Source organism: Rhinoderma darwinii, chromosome 6 (genome assembly GCF_050947455.1).
Source record: "Rhinoderma darwinii isolate aRhiDar2 chromosome 6, aRhiDar2.hap1, whole genome shotgun sequence".
NCBI lineage: Eukaryota > Metazoa > Chordata > Amphibia > Anura > Rhinodermatidae > Rhinoderma > Rhinoderma darwinii.
In genome coordinates this window covers 74,246,314-74,272,449 of record NC_134692.1, presented here as the reverse complement: position 1 = coordinate 74,272,449, position 26,136 = coordinate 74,246,314, and the positions used below count along the sequence as shown (strand labels likewise).

Sequence of the window (26,136 nt, the reverse complement as noted above, 5' to 3'; positions counted from 1 at the left end):
AAGAGAACTTACAAAATGTATGAATACATTCGAAATTAGAGTTGGAGCAAAACCCCTGTTTTGTTATTACGGGCATTAGCATACATCAATTCGAACCAGCAGCTATCATTAATTCCCTGAATCATTTGTTTCAATGGTGGGGAGTCGTTTTCTTTCCAAAATTGAGCAATTTTTAATCTCGTTGCTATGAATGCATGTAACAATACCGTTTTCCGGGCCGGCGGGAATGGGCCTAAGTCCAGGCCCATCAAAGCCATTTGAGGACTGGGAAGAATTTGGTCCCAACTATTTAAAATCTTATCCAAAATTCTTAAGCGACAGATATTGGAGACAATTGTGCATTCCCACCAGAGATAGGGCGTTCCCGCTTCTGTCTTCGGGTATGTGCACACACACTAATTACGTCCGTAATTGACGGACGTATTTCGGCCGCAAGTCCCGGACCGAACACAGTGCAGGGAGCCGGGCTCCTAGCATCGTAGTTATGTACGACGCTAGGAGTCCCTGCCTCGCTGCAGGACAACTGTCCCGTACTGTAATCATGTTTTAAGTACGAGACAGTTGTCTTGCAGAGAGGCAGGGACTCCTAGCATCGTACATAACTACGATGCTAGGAGCCCGGCTCCCTGCACTGTGTTCGGTCCGGGACTTGCGGCCGAAATACGTCCGTCAATTACGGACGTAATTAGTGTGTGTGCACATACCCTTACATTTCCAGCATAGGTAGGAGAACCGTGGATAAATCTGGTTAAGTTTCAGTGTTGTCAAGTACCAGAAATACAAAAAAAAATTAGAGCATTTTCTAGATGATTAATACACTTGGAAGCCTTAGGTAGAAATATGAAGGATATTTCCCTTTTTTTTTAACCTCAGAAGGATCAATTTTGGGGTAATTTTAACTGTTTTGTAGCATTTTGAAATACCTCTAATGTTGGTTTGTGAGAAAAGCAACCAGCTATCAAGTAGAGAAGGGCATAAACCCTTTAAAGGTATTGGCAAATGTGACAATAAATGTCTTATTTGTAGAAATTTTTGAAAAAATCCTGTTTAGGAATTCCCAAAGTGTCAACCAAGTATGAGAAGGCAATGCGTCATTTTGCCAGAATTGACCAATAGTTAAGTCCTCTATCCTTCCAGTTAGATATGGAAAGATTTTCAATAGATGCTTCTAGAACGTCTACTGACGAGCTATTCAAGTGAAGGTTCAATCATTTGGAATTGATAGCTGATGCCTTCCACACTTGTACCACTACTTTCGAGGTGGATAGATAAGGAGTAAAATCTGTTTGAAAGAATAACCGTGCTTTTAAGTGGGACGAAATGAACCCAGAGTTTAGAGGGGTCCTGTGCCCAAAGAGACTTTAATTGATCTAATATAACTGCTCTATAGTAAGATGGGACTGAAGGCGCATTTAGACACCTCCTATGAGTAGGCAAGTACAATATATCTGCCTTAACTCTAGGTTTCCTATTCCCCCAAATAGCTTGGTCATGAAGGCTTAAAATAGGCTGGTCATTAAGGGGTTAAATAAATTTGATTAGACAAGTCGGATTTATTCAAAAGTGAATTGTTCATTCTCCAAGGGGAAGAAGGCGGGTTATTGAATTCCTCTTGGAGTGTAAGATTTTTTTGTAATAACCATTTATCTGTAAGAAATAGGTCAATACGGGAGTAGATTTTATGGGGGTTAGAGCAGAAAGTGTAATCTGTTTCGTTTGCATGAAGGATTCTCCAAGTATCATATAAACTTTCCTTAAAAAGTAGGTTTGAGATATCCATGTCTTTAGTAGAAGAGCGAGATGAGCTCTTAATTTTTGTGGAGATTTTAATATTGCCCCAGATCCAGAAATTGATAAACACTTTTTTTTTTTTTAATATTGTTAACCAATTCTATCGTATCTTTAAGAAATTTGGATTGATGAGAGTTGGGCGCATGTATGCAGACTAGTATAGGTGACGTTATTTATATGACAAATCACAATGAGATATCTGTTTTCAGGATGTGCTATGGAAGAGACTAGTTGAAAAGCAATGTTATTTTTAAAGGCTATCATTACACCCCTCTTTTTGTTGGTATAGCATGGGAGAAAAATACATTCGGAAAATTACTGTTAGAAATTATTTTCGAATCTATTTGATTTCAAGTGGGTTTCTTGAATACAGAATACATCGCGTTTTTGTTTTCGAGCTTCCTTCCATAAAAGGGATCGTTTTTGAAGGGGCTATTTAACCTTTTTACATTTAAAGAGCTAATCTGGAGTACCATTGCGGAAAATAAACCATCGATTACAGAGCTAACGTCGGTAAATGTGACATGGATGGGAATTTTGCACAGCTCATATATAATAGATCTAGCATACCAAGGTTCTAGTAATCCGCTCAAAATATAAAACTTAACAAAAATAAAGCCAAAGCCAAAAACAAAACAAAAAACATAAAAAAAAAAAAATCGCAGTGTACAATCCATTACAGTCCTGGTTCCATACGAACCATATGAGAACATCCTGGATGGGAAGATAAGGAGAGGTCGGCCTTTCTCCGAACCCATATGAGAGAGGTGAAAAACAGAGCGAATCTTGTAGATGTTAAGGACGCAATAAATGAGTTGGTGTATGATATTTGGAGAGATCACACATCGCATTGTACCGGAGTCTGTAAGCCTTAAAATAGAGATTCATGAAAATAAAAATTCAAGAGTCCTGCAAAGAAAGGGCTTTTTGGTTTACATTAGACCATTCTTGAGTGAAAGTTGGAGGCTTTTTCCTGGATGGAGATTTATCGCCCTCTGGTGGATTAGATGGGGAGCATTTCCTGAGTAGTAAAGCAGCATCTTTAGGGTTAGAGATGACCCGAGTGAAACCATTCCTCGTTATTCGTTTCACAGGGTATCCCCATTTGTATGAAATGTTATCTCTTAGAATATTGATGTAGTAAATTCCCTCCGCCTGGAGAATGTAGCTGGAGGCAGGTCAGAAAATAGGGAGATTCTGTTGAAACGTTCAGGAATTTTTTTTCCCGCATTGCTGCTTTCATGAACGCCTCCTTGAAATGGTAGAAGTGAATGCGCACCAAAACATCTCTAGGCACGCTCGCTGGAATAGATTTGGGATTCTGTGAGCCCTATCAATCAATAAATCTCTTTCAGCTGCTTGAGGGATTAGTCACAAATAAGTCAGTAAGAAATTTTGACAATTGAGCGTCCGTCACACTTGGGTATGTTGCGGAATCTGATATTCCTTCTGGAACGATCCTCCAGATCTGCCAGCTTTCGTTTTATGGTGGCTATATCGTCCTCCATTTCATCATGTGCATCCACCCACTGATTATGTGCCCCACACATTCCCCCATTTTTTCTTCCAAGTGTGCAGTGCGCTCACCTATGTCGGTGATATCAGATCTTAGAGATGATATAGCAGAGTGAATGTTATTCTGAAATGACTCTCTGAGATCTTGCAGCACGATTCTCATCTCAGCAGGGGAGTCAGGAGATTCTGATGCAATCCTGTGTGAGGCCGTATTGCTGCTGCATGGCAGAGGTCATGAAGGAGAGGTTAATTTATCTGGGGAAGCAGTTAAGGGGGGTGTGGGGCATTTCTGAGAAACTATTGCAAAGTCCTCTGGTAGTAAATGATTTATGGAGTTAGTAAATGAAGAAGCGCTCACCACCTGTGTAGTAAGCCGGAGGTCCTGCCGCCGGCGTGTTCCGATGCCATTTTGTGATGTGGAGGGCGCAAAGAATGCCGTCATTTTTGCTTCCTCTGTTGCTAGTCTGGATCGCTTGATGAATCAGTCAGCGGTACACGAGGCGGGGCGCGTTGCTAATTTGATTTTTTTTTTTTTCTTTTGTCCACCTTCTGGGACTGCTGGAGGACATCCCAAGGCTATGTGCCTCCCATGATATTAACAAGAAAAATAGATTCTTGTACTGACCGTAAAATCCCTTTTCGTTGAATTCATTTGGGGACAATGATCCCACCCTCCTTTTTATATTTTCCAAGCTCGGGACCTAGATTGTTCATAATGTATTTTTTAATTATTATTTTTTTTTTGCTCCAGGGACTGTGGTTGTGTTGTCTTCTTCTACAGCTTCTTTACAAAGTGATTATGCTAGAGTTTGTGGGAAGTGTATGGCATGCCTGGGCGGAGCCAAGACTATTTCCAACCCAATGTCCGGGCCCTAGTGGCAAGAGCCTATACTCACGGTGCTGTGTCCCCCAATGGTTTCAACAAGAAAGTGATTTTTTTTTAAATCCGTACAGAAAGTATTGATTTGCCCCCCCCCCCTCCCCCTAATCCTGTTAGACTGTAGCCTTGCAGACCATAGTTTGGCTTGCTAATAAATGGGTCATTTAGTTTACAGTTACTTTTATTGTAATTTGTTTGACTTTTTTTTTTTCCTATTCCCTAGGTGGTAAGAAATAAGCCTGTAGCACGTCAAGCTCCAGGCAAGAGAAAATGTAACTGTCGGCAAGAAATGAGGACGACACAGCTGGGGCCAGGACGTTTTCAAATGACACAGGAAGTTGTTTGTGATGAATGCCCCAATGTCAAGTACGTATGTAAAGTACAGAGTTAGGCCTCTTGCACGCGACCATAGCCATGTGCACGGCCGTGATTTTCGGGTCGGCCGGCTGCGGACTGTCAGCCGCGAGCCACCCGCAAATCACGGGACATGCACATGGCCGCGGCCATTGTTTTCAATGAGCCCGGACCGCAGAAGACGGCCGTAATAAGACAGGTCCGTTCTTTCTACGGTGCGGGCTCCCGGGCCATGTACGGACTGTAAAAACTGCGGTCGTGTGCATGGCCCCATAGAAATGAATGGGGCCGCAATTCTCCCGTGGATTTTCGGGGGAATTGCGGCCGCAAAAGCACGTTCGTGTGCATGGCGCCTTATGCTTACTTGTGCAAATTAATGCCACATATGCTTATAATTTATATGCAGTACACTTCCTCTCGGCCCATGTTTAAGGGGGGATTCACACGAACGTGTATTCGGTCCGTGCGGGCCGCGTGGTTTTCACGCGCCACGCACAGACCAATACAAGTCTATGGGGCAGTACAGACCGTGCTTTTTGCGCAGCGTTTGTCAGCTGCGCAAAAAGCGAGACATGTTCAATATCTCCGCGTATTTCGTGCATCACGCACCCATTGAAGTCAATGGGTGCGTGATAACCACGCAGGTCGCACGGAAGCACTTCCGTGCGAACCGACAAACAGCGCACCACCTGTCAAAAGTATGAATGTAAACAGAAAAGCACCACGTGCTTTTCTGTTTCCAAACATCCAAATGGAGTGTCTTTGAGATGAGCGAACCCGGACAATCGAACCGAACTTCACCGGGTTCGGCCGAACTCGGCAAAAAAAATTCCGGTACGCGACGTCAGGAGATAGTCACTGTCCAGGGTGCTGAAAGAGTTAAACTGTTTCAGCACCATGGACAGTGACTACCGATCCCAATAAACATGAACCTGTAAAAAAAAACGAAGTTCTGACTTACCGATAACTCCCGGCTTCTTCCTCCAGTCTGACCTCCCGGGATGACAATTCAGTCCAAGTGACAGCTCCAGCCAATCACAGGCCAAGCACAGGCTGCAGCGGTCACATGGACTGCCGCGTCATCCAGGGAGGTGGGGCCCGATGTCAAGAGAGGCGTGTCACCAAGGACGCGTCACCAAGGCAACGGCCGGGAAGTTCTCGGTAAGTACGATATTTTTCTTTTTTTTTTTTTTTTAACAGGTTTCTCGATATTGTGTTCGCCATTCACTGTCGAGGGTGCTGAAAGAGTTACTGCCGATCAGTTAGCTCTTTCAGCACCTTGGACAGTGACGGGCGTCGACTAGCCTCATCTCTATGATGGCGGCTGCGTGAAAATCATGCAGCCGCGCATCATACACGGATGACACACGCAGCTGTCAAATGGTTTTTGCGCGCGCAAAACGCCGCGTTTGCGCGCGCAAAACTGCAACGTTCGTCTGAATCTGCCCTTATACTAACAAAAGGTGCAGGTTTTCTTTTATACCGATGTTGACGCATCATGATGTCCGTTTTCTGGGGGTTTTCCAATTCAATTATTTGTGGTTTATTTATTTTTCTCACTTTTAGACTTGTAAATGAGGAACGAACCTTAGAAGTTGAAATTGAACCCGGAGTTAGAGATGGTATGGAGTACCCATTCATCGGAGAAGGTGAGCATATTGTTTTGTGTATGGAATGGCACCTCTAGACCTAATTTTAACCAATATATTGGCCGGGATATCAAAAGTACAAGTTGGTGATTACCTCTAGGTAATAGTGACCATAACATTTATTTTTTTTAAATTTATCCTTTAACCCCTTCCCGCCGCAGCCCTTTTTCAGATTTTTCATTTTAGTTTTTTCCTCCCCACCCTCCAAAAGCCATAACTTATTTATTTTTTTTCATCAATATAGTCCTATGAGGGCTTGATTTTTGCGGGACGAGTTGTAGTTTTTCGTAGCACCATTTATTGTGCCAAATAATGTACTAGGAAACGGGGAAAAAATTATTTGTGAGGTAGAAAATGAAAAAAGAGTGACTCCTCTGTTTTTTGCACGTCGTTTATACGGAATTCACTGTGCAATTAAAACAACATGTTAACTTTATTCTGTGGGGCAATACGATTTCGGCGATACCATATATATATACATATATATATTTATTTATTTTTTATACTACTTTTACAAGTTAAAAACCCTAGTGTAAAAAATAAAATTTTATTTTGTGTCGCATCATCCACTTCTCTTCGTTAACACCCAGCTTCTGGCAGTGCACAGACACACAGCGTGTTCTCGAGAGATCACGCTGTGACGTCACGTCCTGCATCGTGTCGGACGAGTGAGGACACATCGGCACCAGGCGACAGAGGCTACATCGACTTACCTGTGCACTGCCAGAAGCTGGGTGTTAACGAAGAGAAGTGGATGATGCTGATTCGTCAGCATCATACACTTCTATTCACAATGCCCAGCTAGTAAAAGAAGTAAAACGCCCAGATGTTACACACACAATACACGCCCACTCGTACATAACTTTAAACACGCCCAGTTGTACTTAAGAAAGCCTCATTTGCATAAATATAAAAATGGTCATAACTTGGCCAAAAATGCTCGTTTTTGAAAAAAAAAAACCACGTTACTCTTATGTACATTGCAGCGCCGATCTGCTGCAATAGGGGATAGGGGTTGCAAAATCTGGTGACAGAGCCTCTTTAAGGCTCAGAGCCCATTTTTCAAATCTGACATATTTCACTTTGTGGTAATAACGTCGGAATGCTTAAACCTACCCAAGCGATTCTCAGATTGTTTTCTCGTGACACATTGGGCTTCATGTTCGTGGTAAAATTTGGTCGATATATTCAGTGTTTATTGGTGAAAAATTGCAAAATTTAGAGAAAATTTTGAAAAAATAGCTTTTTTCAGAATTTAAATGCATCTGCTTGTAAAACAGACGGTTATACCACCCAAAATAGTTACTAGTTCACATTTCCCATAAGTCTACTTTAGATTGGCATCGTTTTTTGAACATTCTTTTATTTTTCTTGGACATTACAGAATATTAACAGCAATTTCTCTTATTTTTTAAGAATTTCAAAAGCCTTTTTTTTAAGGTACCTCTTGAGTTCTGAAGTGGCTTTGAGGGGCCTATGTATTAGAAACCCTGATAAAACACCCCATTTTAAAAACTAGACCCCTCAAAGTATTCAAAACTGCATTTAGAAAGTTTTTTTAACCCTTCAGGCATTTCACAGGAATTAAAGCAAAGTGGAGGAGAAGTTTGCAAATTTCATTTTTCTTGCTGAATTTCAATTTTATAAAAAAAAAATTCTGTAACACAGAAGCTTTTACCAGAGAAACAGTACTAAATATGTATTGTCCAGATTCTGCAGTTTTTAGAAATGTCCCACATGTGGCTCTAGTGCGCCCGTGGAATAAAACACAAGCCCTAGAAGCAAAGCAGCACCTAGTGCATTTTGAGGCCTCTTTTTTTATTAGAATATATTTTAGGCAGCATGCCAGGTTTGAAGAGGTGTTGAGGTGCCAAAACAGTAGGAATCCCCCAATAGTGACCCCATTTTGGAAACTGCACCCCTCAAGGAATTCGTTTATGGTTGTTACCATTTTGACCGCACAGTTTTTTCACAGCACAAATTTGAATTGGGATGTGAAATTAAAAAAATGACATTTTTTCCAATAAGATGTCATTTATGATCAAACTTTCTTATTTTCACAGGGAACAAAATACCCCATTTTGTTGCCCAATTTGTCCTTAGTGCGGCAATACCCCATTTGTGGTGATAAACTGCCGTTTGGGCCCATGGGAGGGCTCAGAAGGAAAAGAGCGCCATGTGTTTGTTGGAGTCCAGATTTTGCTGGATTGGTTTTCGGGTGCCATGTCGCATTTGCAGAACCCCAGAGGTATCAAAGCAATGGAAACCCACCAGAAGTGACCCCATTTTGGAAACTACACCCCTCAAGGAATTCATTTATGGGTGTTGTGACCATTTTGACCCCATAGTTTTTTCACAGAACTTATTTGAATTGGGCTGGGAATTAAAACAAAATTAATTTTTCTCAATAATATGTAGTTTTGACTGAAAATTTCTTATTTTCACAAGAAATCAAATACCCCATTCTGTTGCGCAATTTATTCTGAGTGCCGCAATACCCCTTTTGTGGTGAGAAACTGCTGTTTGGGCCCATGGGAGGGCTCAGAAGGAAAGGACCACCATTTGGCATACTGGGGATTTTCTGGTGCGGTCATGTATGCAGAAGCCCCTGAGGTACCAGTACAGTTTAAACCCGCAAGAAGTGACCCCGTTTTAAAAACGACACCCTTGAGCATTCATCTAGAGGTGTAGTGAGCATTTTGACCAAGACATACACCCCATAAACTGTAATGTTGGTTCTCACGGGTATGGCAATACCCTCAATGTGGCTGTTATCAGCTGCTTGGGCACACAGCAGGGCTCAGAAGGGAAAGATGAGGGGGATAAGCTGTGCTGAGTGCATCAGGGTAAGTAAAATTGGGGTAAATTATAAACCAACAAGGGATGTATGATAAATTTTAAAACCATTTCATACAGAGCTCTGGTTTTTCGGGACACGCATCACATTGATATATTGTGTCCTCCCTTATCCCCCTCTTATAGCAGACTTTGCACCTCTTGACTTTTTCCCTTCTTGCAAGTTTGGGGAACTTCTCCTGGAAAGTGTTGCCCTGGTACGATGTGTGTGGCCCCGCTTCCAGAAGTACTGGGTGCCCCCCCCCCCCTTCCTGGTCCCTAAAGATTAGGTTCTTGATAATCACCTCTTGAAATTCCAGGAAAGTTCCCCTCTGGCCTGTACATCGACGTAGCACGTACTCGTTGTACAATGACATCTGTATGATGTGCACGGCCAGCTTCTTATACCACACCGCATGGCGCTGTAGGGCTTCAGGAATTGATCTGACAAGTCCACCCCTCCCATGTACCTATTGTAGTCGAGGATGCAGTCTGGTTTGGGGGTCTCTGTACTGGTACCTCATACAGGTACATGGGTACTGGTGTGACATCTCTGTTGTCTTGTACTTGACACACTATGTTGCTGCTAGAATGTGCCCTGCTCTCACCCCTTGTTTGCCCAAGCAGAGTTTTAGGGAGGCCTCTCAGATTTCTTCTAGCAGTGCCGCAGGACTGGAAGCGAGGCAGTTGAAGTGTGGGACGCTGGTATAAAAATTATCCAGGTAGAAGTGGTAACCCTGGTCCAGCAGTGGGTGCACCAAATCCCACACAATTTTTGCATGAACTCCCAGTAAGGGGGGGAGGGGGGGCATTCTGGTGGCTGAATACTGCTGTCCTTCCCTTCATATATCCTGATGCACTCTCCCACAGCTTATACATCTTCACGCCATACCTTGCCCTCTTACCCGGCAGGTACTGGCGGGATTGAAGCCTCCCTTTAAAATTTACCAAGGACTTATCAATTGAAATGCAATTCTCGGGGGTGTATGCTTGGGAAAACCGGGCACTGAAACAGTCTAATAGGGGTCTCCGTTTATACAAACGGTCAAAACTCGTTGTGGGCACGGCTCATTATAGGTACAATGTAAGAAGCGAAGTATTGCCTAATTTATATATTTTTTTTAGGTTCCAGTTCAGTTCTGAAGTTGCTTTGAGGAGCCTATATATTAGAAACCCCTATGAAACACCCCATTTTAGAAACTAGACCCATCAAAGTATTCACAACAGCATTTAGAAAGTTTATGAACACTTTAGGTGTTTCACGGGAATTTATAGCAAAGTAGAGGTGAAATTTACATAATTTTTTTTGTCAGAAAATCCTCTTTATACCATTTTATTTTTTTTATAACACAAAAGGTTTTACCAGAGAAACGCAACTCAATACTTATTGCCCAGATTCTGTAGTTTTGAGAAATAACCCACCATGTGGCCCTAGTGCGGTAATGGACTGAAGCACCGGCCTCCGAAGCAAAGGAGCACCCAGTGGATTTTTATTAGGCACCATGTCCGGTTTGAAGAGGTCTTGTGGTGCCAAAACAGTGGAAAACCCCCAAAAGTGACCCCACTTTGGAAACTAGACCCCCTTGAGGAATTCATTGCAGTTTTCTTGGGGTTCATGCGACTTTTTGGTCAGTCTTTATTCTATTTTTAAGTGGCGCGGTGACTAAAAAAACTACTATTGTTTTTTTATTCTATTTTCTTTACAGCGTTCACCGTGCGCTATAAATTACATATTCACTTTATTCTGCGGGGCGATACGATTACGGCTATACCAGATGTTTATCGTTTTTTTTTAATGTCATATGGCGTTTGCACAATAAAATACTTTTTGTAAAAAATCATTAACTTTTTGTGTTACCTTATTCTAAGAGCCATAACGTTTTTTTTTATTTTTCCATCAATAAAGCTGTGCGAGGACTTATTTTTTGCGTAACGAACTGTAGTTTCGATCAGTACCATTTTTAGGTACATGCGACTTTTTGATCTTTATTCCATTTTTTGGGAGGTGAAGTGACCAAACAATTGTGATTCTGGTACGGTTTATTATTTTCTTTTACGGCGTTCACTGCGCGTGATAAATAATGAAATAATTTTGTCGTTTAGGCCGTTACGGACGCGGCGATACCAATTATGTATAGTTTATTTGTTTATATATTTTTATTAATCATAAATGACTGATAAGGGAAAAAGGGGGATTTTGACTTTTATTACTTTTAAAACTTTTTTTTTTACACCTTTTTTTTTTACTTTACTACTTCGTCCCACTAGGGGACTTGAGGGCAGGAGGCCCTGATCGCTATTCTAATACACTGCACTACATGCGTAGTGCAGTGTATTAGAGCTGTCAGCTGCTCACTGACAGCAAGCATAGCGGGTCCTGACTTCGTCAGGACCCACTAGGCTTCCGTCGATGGCATAGCCTCACGCCATTGTTTGGTGTCCGGTTGCCATAGTCACCATCGCCAGCCGCTATCGTGTAGCAGGCTGGCGATTGTAGCTTAACCCCTAAAAAGCCGTGATCGCTATTGAACAAGGATTTTAAGGGGTTAATCAGCGGGGACACAGCGATCGGTCTTCGCTGTAGGAGCTGCGGCAGCTGCTGTATGAGACAGCAGCTGTCACAGCTCCTGCATGTGTCGGGAGGGCGGCCGAAATGGCCGTTACTCCCGCGACGTAATAGTCCGTCGCTGAGCGCTGACGATACACTTAGCACGACGGATTATTACGCCGCTGAGCATTAAGGGGTTAAAGGGAACCGGTCACCAGCATTTCGCCTATTGAACTTTATTTAGCCCTCACTGGCCGCTGCTATCAAAAGTTCATTGCCGTTATCCCCTTTCCTAAACTCCTCCTCCAACTGTAAATAACGATCTGCAAACATTTTGCGCCTTTTATTGTAATAATTCGGTGTCCCTTTGTGCGCACACCCCAGAAGAGGACATCAATGCACAAGCGTGGGTTTTGTGTGCTGGGGGGAAGGCGAGGAGCTGTCAATCAAAAGTAAGGTGGTGGGGTAAACTCGGAAAGACTTGAGGAATGAAGATTTGTCTCTCTTCAAACGAGGATATGACTGCTGCTTATTAGCATACGGTGTGGGAACACAAAAAAAACTAAATACTAAAGCTACAGAGCCGACTAAGAAGACAATTTATATAGAAATTAATTTTCACAGACTTCCTCCAGGTATTCCTGGTTTAATAGGTGAAATGCTGGTGACGGGTTCCCTTTAAGAATGCAGCATTTCAGTATTTGCAGATAATATGAAGTTCTATTAAGTAATCCACACAGAGGAGGATAATATTACAGAGGGATTTGGGAAAGCTAGAAGTTTGGGCAGAGAAATGGCAAATTAAGTTTTATGTGGATAAATGTAAGGTTATACATATGGGCTGAGGAAATAAATGCTACGGTTATGCATTAAATAGTAAAACTGCCACAGAAAAAGACTTTGGGATATTGGTGGACAGTAAACTTAAAGTGTGTGTGTGTGTGTAAATTGCAACACCAAGAAGCGCAAGCAGGTGTCGCTAAGATATGCAAATGATAAACTTTTCAAGCACCTAGCTCCAATCTGTGACCTGTGGGAAGGGCATAAAAGATAAAAGCCAGATTGAAAGCAAAGTTTTTATTTAACTACATGAAGCCTTTAAAAATATCGGATCAAGTCGTGTGGGATGATTGTATGATGCCTCCAGTTCGTCAATGTGCCTGTTATCGCCACTCGTCACAAACTGAGAGGGACAGAATTCATCAAGATACCTTGATTTATCACTCCGACAGATACTAAGCGCCTAGGCCGAGATGTCAGCACTATTTAATGTTGCATGTCCCGAAGGTTGGGAGAACAACAACGAATGGGAATGACAACAAGTGGTGCACACAGGCGAACCTCTGCACAGACAGATCATCTGATTGGAAGAATTGCGTGTAGTGATCCATTTTGTATTGCAAGTGAAATTAGACGTCACATCCCAAGCCTAGGGTGGCAACCAGTGTCGATACAAACCATCAGAAGGTGTTTGCATGACTTTGGGCTACGAGCCAGATGTCCAGCTACAGGTGTTCCATTGACCACATGCCACCACTTTCAAAAGCTATCATGGTGCACTGCAAAACGGCAATGGAGGCTGGAATAGAGGTCTATCCTCTTCAGCGATGAGACCCGCTTTTGTGTCTGATACAATGACAGCCGGAGATTCGTCTGGAGACCATGTGCGCAAAGCCATGAAGATGCCTTCAGAAGGGAACATCACAACGGTCCTACTCCCGAGATTATGGTGTGGGGTGGCATAGTGTATGGTAGCCAGACCCCTCTGAAAAGTCCTTTCCATAGTTTTGAGTTTTTTTAATGGGTGGTGTCTTTCTCTCCCTAAGTTTGCTCCCCACTGACTTGTATAGGCAGGCAGTGAAGAGACACCTCCCCCCGCCCTGCTTTCTGCAGTCTGTCAATTCAGCTCTGTAACTAGAGATGGATTTTGTTTGACAACAGGAGGTGGAAGGGAGACGCCTATTGGCAGTAACTCAACACTAAATTTGCATGAATAAAACAACATTTTAATAGTCAGTAAATTGCAAAGTGTGTGTGTGTGTGTGTGTGTGTATATATACTGTTAGATTAGCATAAATTGTTTGATAAATGTTAAATGGACACTAACCTTTCAACCAGTGCCAGGCAGCAGTTTCAAATCCCATCATGGGATTGACCAAAAGAGGCATAGATAGACAAGACTATATTTTTACCTCTATATTAATCACTTGTAAGACCACACATGGAATATTGTGCACTATTTCAGGGCCGGACTGGGACTCAAAATCAGCCCTGGTATTTTTAAGCACACAGGCGCACCGCAGGTCATACGCAGCCGCCAGTGTTGGGCTGGAGTACATGGGACCACCTTTCATCTATACAAGACATGGGGAGAATTATTAAAACAGGTGTAAATGAAAAGAGGAATAGTTCTTGATAGCCCCAACGCCAACGAATCCACTGCTTTTCCACAAGCATAATGTACATGCTCGTTTTTCTAGAGTATTTTTTGCATATAGTGCCCCACATATGCCCCCCCCCCTGTAGATGGTGCCCCACATATGGCCCCCCTGTAGATAGTGCCTCACATATAGCCTCTCCTGTACATTGTGGTCCACACATAGCTCCCCTGTATATAGTGCCCCACATATAGCTACCCCCCTCGTAGATAATTCCGCTCACACTTTTAAGTGGAAAAAAAGACCAAAAAAAACACAACTTTTCATACTCGCCTCGATTCCGTTCCCACGTCCTCCTATGTCAAGGCAGGCCTGCTCTTTTCTGAGCAGGTCTGCTGGGGCTGAACGACGGTGCTGATTGGCAGGGCAGAATGAATTGGCCCGTCAATCAGCGCCTTTCAACAACGAAGCGGTGCGATGTCATCGCGCCGCTAGCATCGTTGAAAGGCGCTGATTGGCGGAGCAAGGCTTTCTGCCCTGCCAATCAGCGTCATTGTAAGGCCGGTACAATTAGTGCATGAGGGGGTGGTGCACCAATTCTAGCTTTTCTGCTGCCTGAGGCAAAAATTTAAATGGTATCCCCCTGACTGTTCTACATTACTACCAGCCTTCTCCTTTGCCTTGTACTCCCCTGGCATGCGTGGTGCAGAGTACAACTCGCTGAACGGTGCGTGTTCATGGAGTACAAGGCATTGATGCATCGTAGAGAGTTGGAGGAGACTGGTAGTGATGTAGAACAGCCAGGGAGATGTCAACCAAGCATGGAAAGGTGGGTTTGCAGTTAGGACAGTGTGACTCTACAGGATTGCGGCACCAACCCATGACCCTTTATATAGTGTGCACTATTTTAAAAGTTGATTTAAAAGCTTTTGCTGCATCTGAAACATACAGGGGAATGTTTGGAAATATTGTCAGGTCATGTATTACCACATGGTGGTGGTTCAAGGGGTTAAAACTACCAGACCGGTTCTGATTAAACATACAATGAATTGCAACAATGCCATCTGCTCTACACCAGAACCAAGCTCAGTACATATATAAAACACCAGAACCAAGCACATACATATATACAGCACCAGGACCAAGCTCAGTGCAAACTCATTTCAGTAGAGAGATCATTTGCAAAGTCAGGTTAGCAGCTTCCAGTATGACCTGAACAATGGTAATGATATACTGGGGGTTGCTTATACCCCAAAAAATAGTACCCTTCATCTGTACAGATCATACAGTAATAGGTTTCATTCAGACCTGCGTCGGGGCTTCCGTTCATGGGTTCCGTCAGACCTTTCCGTCAGGGGAACCCACGAACAGAAACCAAACAAACCATAGCTTTCTGTTACTATTACCATTTATTTCAATGGTAACGCTTCCATTACTAATGGTTTCCGTTTGTCTCCGTTTCGCAAGGTTTCGGTTTTTTTGGGCAGATTCAATAGAGTAGTCGACTATATCCACCTGTAATCTATCATATTTAAGTAACTTAGATATGATCTATTCTAGGTGGAACCTGCGTGTCAGACACACAGGACACGCTGTCACTGAACCTGTCAGTCCCACGCACCTGACGCGTTCCGGATTTAGCATAAGATATACAGGATACAGAGCAGCTGTATCTCAAAAAGTAAAAAGAATTTTTAATAAAAATGAATTCTAAAGTTGCACAAAACACAGACTGACCTATTATAAAAAAAAAAAATCCACTTCAAAGGGGTACACAGCCTTTAATGCAAACAATCAGACCGTAACAACAACAACCATCGTCCAGTACAACACCTAGCACATGCAGTTTTACCAAAAGTCGGTGCGGTTTTCAAATGATTATGGTTTTCAAAAAACTGCATGGACATTAACAATCATTTGAAAACTGCGCTGACTCTTGGGAATGCAGCATGGTGACGTGGCTTGCAGCTGTAACGTTGTAAGACAGCGGCTACTATATGTATATACTGTACGGGTGTCATCCCACAGGACGGATATGTTGTGTAAAAGCATACAGCGTATACGCCCTGTGCACTGCAGGGAATTCCGGCTGAAAAACCGCAGCAAATTGTGGTGCAGTTTTTCGGCCAGGAATGGCCGCTGCGGAAAACAGCAGAAAAAATGGATACTTACCATGGCGACACTTCCCTCCTACATCCTGCGGCCCTAGGATGATTCATTCCATGTGACCGCTGCAGCCTGCGATTGGCGTATAAAATGTACATTTTTTCTGAGTTGCGTTTTTTTTTTTTTTTGCATCGGAATCGCTGAATTTCTGCCTCAAATAAAACACATCTGCTATTTGTTGCGGGTTTTACCTCCCATTGAGTTAAATGGGGAAAACCCGAAACCATTAAGCAGCGTTTATGCAAATACGATTGACATGCTTAAAAAAACGGACCGCAGGTAAATTTCTGACCTTTTTTCCGCTCATCGTGTGGATGAGATTTGTTCAAATCTCACACACTCTGCTGCTACTGCATTAGGGCTTGTCCACACTTAACAGAATTGCTGCGTATTTTCCATCCGGAGTTGCGGATGGAAAATACGCAGAATAGAGTAGCAGCAAAGTGGGTGATACTTATCAAATCCTATCCACACGCGGCGTAAAATTTCTGACGAGGTTTACCTGCGGTGCGTATGTTTCGTACTGCAGCATGTCCATTCCTGCTGCGGAAAGTGGACTGAATTGCTGCGTTTTTATGAGATGTCACCATCCCCCAATATTGAGAAAAACGCAGCAAAATCTGCTCCATTTTCTGCAGCAATTCCAATACGTGTGGAGAAGCACTTGTGCTGCGGATTTAGGGCTTGTCCACACACAACAGAATTGCTGCAGATAATTTCTGCAGCAATTCCATTTGAAAGTGAAAGGCTTTCCGCTGTGGCAAAAACGCACCATTTCCTGCGGTGTTTGCGACAGAAAATGGTGCGTAAATTGCTGCATTTTTCTCAATGTTGGGAGATGGAGACGTCCCCTATGAAAAACACAGCAATTCTTCACACTTTCCATAGCGGGAATTTAGGCTCGGAAATTTTACGCATATGTCCCCCACTATGCTGGCACTGTATTCTGCGGCGGTTTTTCCGGCCTGAATTCAGGAGCGTGTGGACGAGCCCTTACCACAACTAAATCCATTAGTAAAATCTACAGTATTTAAACTACGAGTGAAATCAATACAGCTATAGTGCTCTGCACACACAGTTCAGCAGTTGATGGAAGGGATTCTTCACTCCAGCACTACAGCTCACAGCCCAACACAGTGCCCGCCGACAGTCTCTCCTCCCCTCCCTCACGTCCCCACTGGTAACGCTGGCAGGAGGAGGAGAGGTTGTGTGAAGAGCAGGGAAGGGGAGATTTTACACAGGGAGATTTAGCATCACAGGCCACGGCTGCTATTATAGTTGGACGGCAGGTCTTAGCTGCTATGCTGGCCGCCCCCTTACAAATGATGTACCCTGCCGCCTGAGCCGAAACTGATGGTTTGGACGGCCAGCAGGCGGCGCACTGCTCAGCGGCCCGTCTGGCATTTGCCAGAACTGACAGACGGCCAGTCCGGCCCTGTACTATTTTAAGGAAATGGGTGGATTGCAGTAACAAGAGATTATCAAATTTAGGGTTATTCAATTTAGAAAAAACAAACTGCTTTTTGGTGAACTAATTACAATGTAAAAATATGAAGGGACCGTACAGAAATCTTGAGTGCTAGATTCTTGGAAGTTGGTCCAGGGATTTATTTTGATTGACATATTTGGAATCCGGGAGGACTTTTTCCCATAATGAGGCAATTGACATCCGTCTCATTGGGGTTTTTGCCGTCCTCTGGACCACAGTAGGATTATAGTTTGGACTTGATGGACCTTTCTGTTTTTTTCTTTTGTTTTTTTAACTTTATCAACTATGTAACTATATGTTTTTGTAACTTTTTTTTTCTTGTTCAATAAATTCTTATTTTTCCCCACTATTACAAACCATTCTTTGCTTTTCTAGGTGAACCACATATTGATGGAGAACCAGGTGACTTGCGCTTTCGAATTAAAGTTCTCAAGTGAGTTAGATTCATATTTAGTTGAATAAACAAACTTCTCTGTAGGTTTTCTGAGTTAATTTCTCTGATCGTTCCTTCTGCGCAAATGACTGTCCAACATTAAAAGGGATTTCTGCTTTGGGCTTGTTTACACTGTATATATTCGGGCTGAAAAATGCGAGACTCATTTCAAGAGGAAACAACCTTTGAATCCAGGAGTTTTTGGAGCTATTCAAATTCTTTTTGGCGTTCTTAAGTGTCAATGGGAAAAATCTGTTTGTAAAATGCTTTACGTAACATGCCGCTGCTTTTTTATGGGGCTGAATTTTGCCTTTTTTTTTTTTTATATTCATCAGCATAAAATGATGCCTTTATTATATGAACTAGACAGCGTATTTTGACATTGAAATCAATGGGAAGCTGTTTTCAGGCATCTTAAGTTTTACTCTCCAAAATACACCTGAAAATAAGCTGTGTCGACGTACCTTTTGGATTGGTCTCTTGGCTCAGAATATGGCGACAAAACACTTCTTTCTTCTTTTTCTTCTGTCGATTTGAGCAGTTTGAGGGCTTATTTTTTTTTGTGGGGCGAGCTGTAGTTTTCTATAGCTACCATTTTTGGAGTATATGAGACTTTACATCACTTTTTTTATTTTGTATTCCTTTTTTTGTGGGCGATGAAGTGACAAAAAAAAACCAACTGATTTCTGGCTTCTTTGACATTATTTATTTATTTTTTATTTATTTTTACACCATTCACCATGCGGGCTAAATGTTATATTGTAATAGAGACTTTTACAGACTTATAATAATTTTTTTGCGGTTGGCAGAATATGGGAAAGTGTTATATCTATATAAAAACTTCACTGTATTTTCCTTGTTTTTTTTACTAGTCCCCCTAGGGGACTTGAACCGTCAATCGTTTGATAGCTTGCATGATATACTGACCGTCCACTGTCCAGAGGCAGAGCTTCATAGGAGTGCAAGGGCCTTCATTACACCACCAGGCTGCTATGCCAACCATCAGCACCCCCCACCCTCCTGTTTCTAACTGCTTAGATTCTGCAGTCTCTATTGACCGCGGCATCTAGGGGGTTAAAGAGGCTCTATCACCAGATTATCTGATCGGCGCTGTAATGTAGCTAACAGCAGTGGTTTTTATTTTGAAAAACGATCATTTTTTGAGTAAGTAATGAGCAATTTTAGATTTCTGCTAATTAGTTTCTTAAAGACCAACTGGGCGTGTTTTTACTTTTGACCAAGTGGGTGTTGTAAAGAAGTGTATGAGGCTGACCAATCAGTGACCAATCCGCTTCATACACTTCTCATTGTTCCAGCCCATCCTCTTTCACTGCACAATCACACTGTGCTGTGGATCATGCTGGGCTGGAACAATCAGAAGTGTATGAGGCTGATTGGTCAGCCTCATACACTTCTTTACAACACCCACTTGGTCAAAAGTAAAAACACGCCCAGTTGGTCTTTAAGAAACTAATTAGCATAAATCAAATTGCTCATAACTTGCTCAAAAATGATTGTTTTTCAAAATAAAAACCACTGCTGTTATGTACATTACAGCACCGATCAGACTATGTAGAAGATAGGGCACTTATAATCTGGTGACAGAGCCTCTTTAAACTAGAGGAATCCCACTCGTTACACTGAATTGTTTGATGTTACACACAGCTGACTCATTCTATGGTGCGTGCTCCGCCTTTGAGCCCAGGCCGTTACCCCCCCCCCCAACCTGACCTCTCTCTATGTATGTGTTGGGAAGGGGTTAAGGGCAGCCGCATTGGGGAGTTGTGTAGAACATACAGTATCTGACATAAAGAGAACCTACCAAAAACAGAGCTGATTTTTGTCCAATTATCACGAACCCTGATAAACTCTCAAACGTATCTGTCCATAGCGCTATGTAGCGACACAGGCCAGACCCCCAAAAACAGTCTTCAGCCTAAAGTGTTAATTTCTCATGCCGGTCACCATATACAAACCCTGTCACCTCCTTAGACCTTCTAAAAGCTGCTGCCGCCAAGGGTTTTCTAGCAACTGAAAATAAGAGTGGCAACAGTGGGCACCCCTGTCTCGTACCGCCGAATAAGGGAAAGACTTCTGAACGTAGCCCATTCGCCCGAATCCTGTCTCAAAGTAAAGCCTATAGCAAGGATACCCATTTAATAAGTGTCCCTAAAGCCCATACATCTGAGTGGCCCAGAGATATGACCACTTCACACTGTCAAAGCCTTTTGCCGCGTCAAGAGATGTCACCGTACAGGGATCAGGGGAGACTTGCAGTTTAAGGAACAATCTTCAGAAATGAACCGCCGTGGACATATTGGGGATGAGCCCATCTTGATCAGTCGTGATCAGCCAAGACAGCCAGTTGGCCAAAAGTTTAGTCAAAAGCTTATCTGTCAGTAAAGATATTGGGTGATCGGATTTACACCTCCTAAGGTCCTTATCCGGCTTGGGCATCACGACAATAACCGCATCATTCATGGAATCCGGCAGGCACCCTGTTCGAAACGCCTCCTGATAACCCAAAAAGTAATTTTGGAAGAACTATATTGGCATACGGCTTAGACCTCTGCAGGAAGGACATCCAACCCAAGCGCTATATCATTGACCATATCTCTTTAAAGAGGCTCTGTCACCAGATTATCAAATCCCTATCTCCTATTGCATGTGATCGGCGCTGCAATGTAGATAACCGTAACGTGTTTTTTTTTTTTTTTTAAAACAATCATTTTTGGCTAAGTTATGAGCAATTTTATATTTATGCAAATGAGCCTTTCTAATGGACAACTGGGCATGTTTTCTCTTTCCAACTGGGCGTGTATTGTGTTTTTAGCAACTCGGCGTGTTTACTACTTTCACTGCACAATCACACTGTGCTGTCGATCATGCTGGGCTGGAACAATGAGAAGTGTAGGACACTGATTTAGTCACTGATTGGTCGGCCTCATACACTCCTGTAAAGGATCTGCCAGGCACAGCTTCGGGGTTAACTCCCTTAATTAATCAGTCTGCACCTGAATCTACATCCCTGAGACTGACTCCAGCTTCCACCACTCAGGCTGGCAGGCTTAGGAGTGGGAGAGCCTATCGCAACCTGGCCAGACTCAGCTAGCTCCCACCCTCGGTCTATTTAAGCCTGCCTTTCCTGTTCCTCCAGTGCTTGTGATTCTTTTTCGTGTGGTTTCCTGGCCCAGCTACAGCTCCTATTTTGTTCCTGCTCCATACAGACCCTGGCTTACTGACTACTCTTCTGCTCTTCGTTTGGTACCTCGCACACTCCTGGCTTGACTCGGCTCGTTCACCACTCTGGTTGCTCACGGTGTTGCCGTGGGCAACTGCCCCTTTCCCTTGCTTGTATTCCCTTGTATGTTTGTCGTGCACTTACTGAGTGCAGGGACCGCCGCCCAGTTGTACCCCGTCGCCTAAGGCGGGTCGTTGCAAGTAGGCAGGGACAGAGTGGCGGGTAGATTAGGGCTCACTTGTCCGTTTCCCTACCCCCCGGTCATTACACTCCTCTGTACAACACCCAGTTGGTAAAAAGTAAAAACACACCCAGTTGTCCATTGAGAAACTCATTAGCATAAATCTAAACTAGCTCATAACTTGCTCAAATGATTGCTTTTCAAAATAAAAACCACTGCTGTCATCTACATTACAGCGCCAATCAGATTATGTAGGAGAAGGGCACTTATAATCTGGTGACAGAGCCTCTTTAAAGCCACCTCTAGCTCCTCTAGTGTGAGTGGGGAATCTAGAAGACTAGCATCTTCCGGAGAGAGATGGGGGAGGTTCAGCCTCGCAGGAAATCAGATGGGCTCTTCTCAGATGGCTGGGTCTTTGACTCATAGAGATTAGCATAAAAGGATTTCAAATCATCTAATATTTAAGGAGATGTTTGAACAGTTTCCCCATTATCTCCACATAACGCCCTAATATATGAGGGTTCTTGGTTGGGCCTTAGAAACCACCGCCAACATAGGTTCTGCACTCTTTCTACTCAAAGTATCTCGGTTTCTGAAATAAACGTCTATGTCCTGCCTTAGTCAGAAGATGTTGAGCCAGCTGATCTTGGGCAACCCGTAAGCTAAAATGCTGGCTATCCCCAGGGTCTAACACAAATCCCTGTTCAGCCTCTCGCACACCTTGTGGGAACCCCTCCACTTCCCTAGATTTCCTCTTGATCATACTAACCTCTTTAATAAGAGCTCCCCTCAAACACCTTAATGGCACCCCGCACCATCGTTGGCATAGCAGAACCCATGTTAAGTAGAAAGAATTCCGCTAACCGGATTGGTATAGGTGTTTGTCGGGAGGGAAGTCTTAACCAGTCTGCATTAAACTGCATAAAAAAGGTGTCCCGGGCAGGGGTGGAGAAAGGAGTATGTTCACTAAAATGGGGAGCTTTCAGACAGACTCCTCACCAAATACTGAATTTTATTAACCACTTGTAAAGCTCTATGCTTACCTAGCACCAAATCAGTCGGGATAGCGTCCGGTGGGAAACCGAATGGCAAGAATATTGCCTAACTCCTGAATGCTTGACCCGCCACAGATCCAGTAACAAGACCTCTCATCGCCTCCCCAATGGGAGTAATCCTAGAACTAACAGGACACTCGCCCCACAGCAGCCTGTCAAGAGAAGCATTCAAAAGAAAAAAAAAAATCCCCAAGAAAAAAAACACGGAACATGAGGAGCACAGGCAATAAATTGAAGCACTTTTTGTAGAATCTTTCCCGAATAAGGCAGAAGAACTTGCACTGCAATCAGTATACATAAAGAATGTTGCATCCTGCCACAAAGATATTTATATCGACCATCAATGTCAGAAGAAATACAATCAAAAGGAAAAGATCTGTGCGTGAGAATACAAACTCCTCTAGAGTAAGCAGTGTGTACAGCAATACATTTCTGACCCACCCATGGCCCATACAAAAGGTGTGTCCTACCTGGGCCCATAAGCGTCTCCTTTAGGCACAGGATCAAAGGCTGGTGAGGCTTAATAAAGTCTCTTTACCGCTCTCCTCTTATTAGGGTTCCAGAGCGCCACCTTTAGAATGTTAGTTAAATAAGCAATTTTATTTTTTTTTTTTACCAGCTATATTATAGCAGTGCCATTTTGTTTCCAAGATCAGTTGCATGTACACATTTTGAAACCTTTTATTATGGGCAGCTAGACCATGCTATTATGAAGACAGAAGGACCGTTTCTCCTGTGTGGCTGATTTCCTGTAAGTTACAGGATTGCATCATCACCTATCAAATCCCTCATGGCAATCCCTCCTTGTTTCTCTATGTTCCCCAATGCATATAGTGCTGCTGAAGAGATTATTTCTGCCCTATGTAATGGTCCTATTAGATGGGCAGATATTATTTTAATGAACGAGCGGCGAGCAATGATTTAGTAGTTTGTTTGCTTTGAAAGATGGTCTAAGATTTTTGCTGTTCAGTTGTTACTGCGATCGTTGCTCGTTTGCACATACAGCAATTACATACAGAATACGGAGCTTGTAGGTGGCCTGCAAAGGACTAATCTGCTAACGATTGAAAAATGTCTGATTAGACGAGGGGAAGTGGCGGCGACGGAAGATAATCTTCCACTCCAATTTATTGTTCGATCGTTGCACACTATTACACATGGCGATTTTATCTCTTACTTTTGGAAGCCTTAGAAAAATTGGTACAGCAATCACTCTGTCTAATAGGGCCTTAAAGGGGTTTTCGCATTCTTGGACATTTATGGTATATCCACAGGATATGCCATAAATGTCCGATAGATGCGGGTCCTCTCTGTGAACTGCACCTATCTCTAGAACGAGGCCCCCTAAACCCCGTTCTACCTTGCTCAGCTGCCGCTTGGCCACTTCGTGATTAGGTGGTCGGGAGTTATGGAAACAGCCAATCCGCTGAGCTACGTTGTTTTCGTAACACCCATAGAAGTGAATGAGACTCACAGAAACGGCGTAGTTCCTGTGGATATGCCATAAATGTCCAAGATAGAAAGCCCCTTTAATGGATCAGGAGTGCAGTAATATAATAGTCCATACAATGATTAGCTAAAGAGTTATAAAACTCCCCTCACTCTCACTAACTGTGTGCAGAGAGTTCAGTGTATTTCTAGGAGATGCTGCTCCTCCCTGTCTTCTATCACAAGCAGGAGAGATAAGAGAGCAGTCTGAAGCTGCATCACCTAGTATTACACGGAGACTCTGAAGTTAAGGGCCAGAAGTTCTATGTCGCCGATCTATCACTTGCTCCACTTGGATAGGACTCCGTGCAGAGCAAGTGCAGTGTGATGAGACTCTGCCCCCTCTCCAAAGCCAGAGGCATGTTGGGAAATGAAGACTGTGTTAGGGGAACCCTATCATAGGGGGAAGATGGAACCAAGATGGCAGACAACACATAAATGGCTGATCAATTAAAACTATTTGTATACGCAATGGACTATACATAATTATTTGATAATAGCCTATGCTGCTCTGTATAGGCATATACTTTTAATTGCTGGAGTGCTTCTTTAACTACCAGCAACAAACAGTCCTGTCACTTAAAGACTAAGTTCTCTCTTATGCTTGGTACCTGACCAGTAGTGGCTCCTGGCTTATAGGATAGTGTGTGAGAGGAGACACACGTTATTTTATCTCACATGCATCTTTAACACAAGGAGTATTACTTAGACTGGTATTTCATACGCCAGTCTAAAAGGGAAATAAGTAGGAGTCCGATACCTCTAAATTATTAAGAGGCGCATGCCTTCTGCTAAGCCCCGCATATTTAAAAAATGTCAAGAGCAGCGGAAACGGTAAAATGTTGCAAATTATTAAGCCATAATGTCACTTTTTAGATGTTTTGTAAACCTTTTTTAATGAATTCTCCCTCAGTTTTTGACACTAACACTAAGTTTTTGAGCAAATCGGTAACCAATGCTGCTACTTCATAGGGGAGTAGTTTCGGTTTGTATGATCTGATGAACGGTTTACATGGTATTAGCACTTTTCCAGATTTCAGGCATTTATTAACGATCACAAACATAATTGCATTTTCCTGCTTCAGGATAGAATTGCTTTGTTATAATAATTTTGTTTGTATTATAATAGGCATTCTACGTTTGAACGAAGAGGAGATGACCTTTACACAAATGTAACAATTTCTTTAGTTGAAGCACTTATTGGTTTTGAAATTTATATTACACATTTAGATGGCCACAAAGTAAGTAAAAAAGAATAAAATTACTTGCCAATGTAAAATGTGCTTTTTATGCGGTTAATGTCTCCCGAACACTAAAATTACCTTAGGGTGTGTTCACATCAGCGTTCGATTTGTCTTGATGGGTTCTGTCAGACCTTTCTGTCAGAGGAACTTATCAACAGAAAGGCTAATGGAAATCATAGCTTCCGTTTGCATTACCATTGAGTTGCAATGATAATTCTGCCGTTGCTAATGGCTTCCGTTTGTCTCCGTTCCTTAAGGTTCTTAAGTGAAGTTACATAAAATAGATGTGAACAAGGCTCTGTGACCAGATGGTTCTCATGCATTTATATATTTTATTACGAATATATTTTCTGTGAACACAATCCAATGAAAAAATGGCCTGAAATGTGTTCACCTTTTAAGATTGTTTTAATGTGCAGAACTCTTAGGACAGATTCCTAAAAACACATCTGGAGCTTCTGCACTCCAGGGTTTCTCAATGTCCCGAAAATCACTGTGGTGGTATAAATAAATCTGAAGAGCTTTATTTTCCATGTATTGTCTTCATACTGTATTCGTAGATGTGGTTACCCAAGGCAACAGTAGTTCTCTGAATCCTTGCCTTTCAATTCTCATATCTAAAGATAATATCTATCCAAAATGTTAAATTGGGCAAATACAAATCATAAATTTGTATTCGCTTCTCAGAAACGAATGGAAAACAGTATGGTGGAACGGGTGGATAAATGATTGGGAGGGGCTGCTGGTGATCCAGCTGTCATGGTCCATGTGGGAACCAATGACCGAATACATGGTAGGTGGAGGAGCCTTAAGAAAAATGTTAAAGGACTAGGCTACAAGCTAAAGGGAAGGACCTCCAATATTGTATTCTCTGGAATACTGCCTGTGC

General features: G+C 42.7%; 1 protein-coding gene across 1 annotated transcript in view; it reads left to right on the top strand.

Moving 5' to 3' along the window:
- The window catches only part of DNAJB11 (DnaJ heat shock protein family (Hsp40) member B11), a 68,329-nt gene that overhangs the window by 28,335 nt on the left and 13,858 nt on the right, over positions 1-26,136 (top strand). Inside the window, exons 5-8 of the mRNA XM_075829948.1 lie at positions 4,410-4,552; positions 6,107-6,189; positions 17,981-18,038; positions 25,133-25,244. Of these exons, the coding sequence (XP_075686063.1) occupies positions 4,410-4,552; positions 6,107-6,189; positions 17,981-18,038; positions 25,133-25,244 (396 nt within the window). The remainder of the gene's footprint in view (positions 1-4,409; positions 4,553-6,106; positions 6,190-17,980; positions 18,039-25,132; positions 25,245-26,136) is intronic.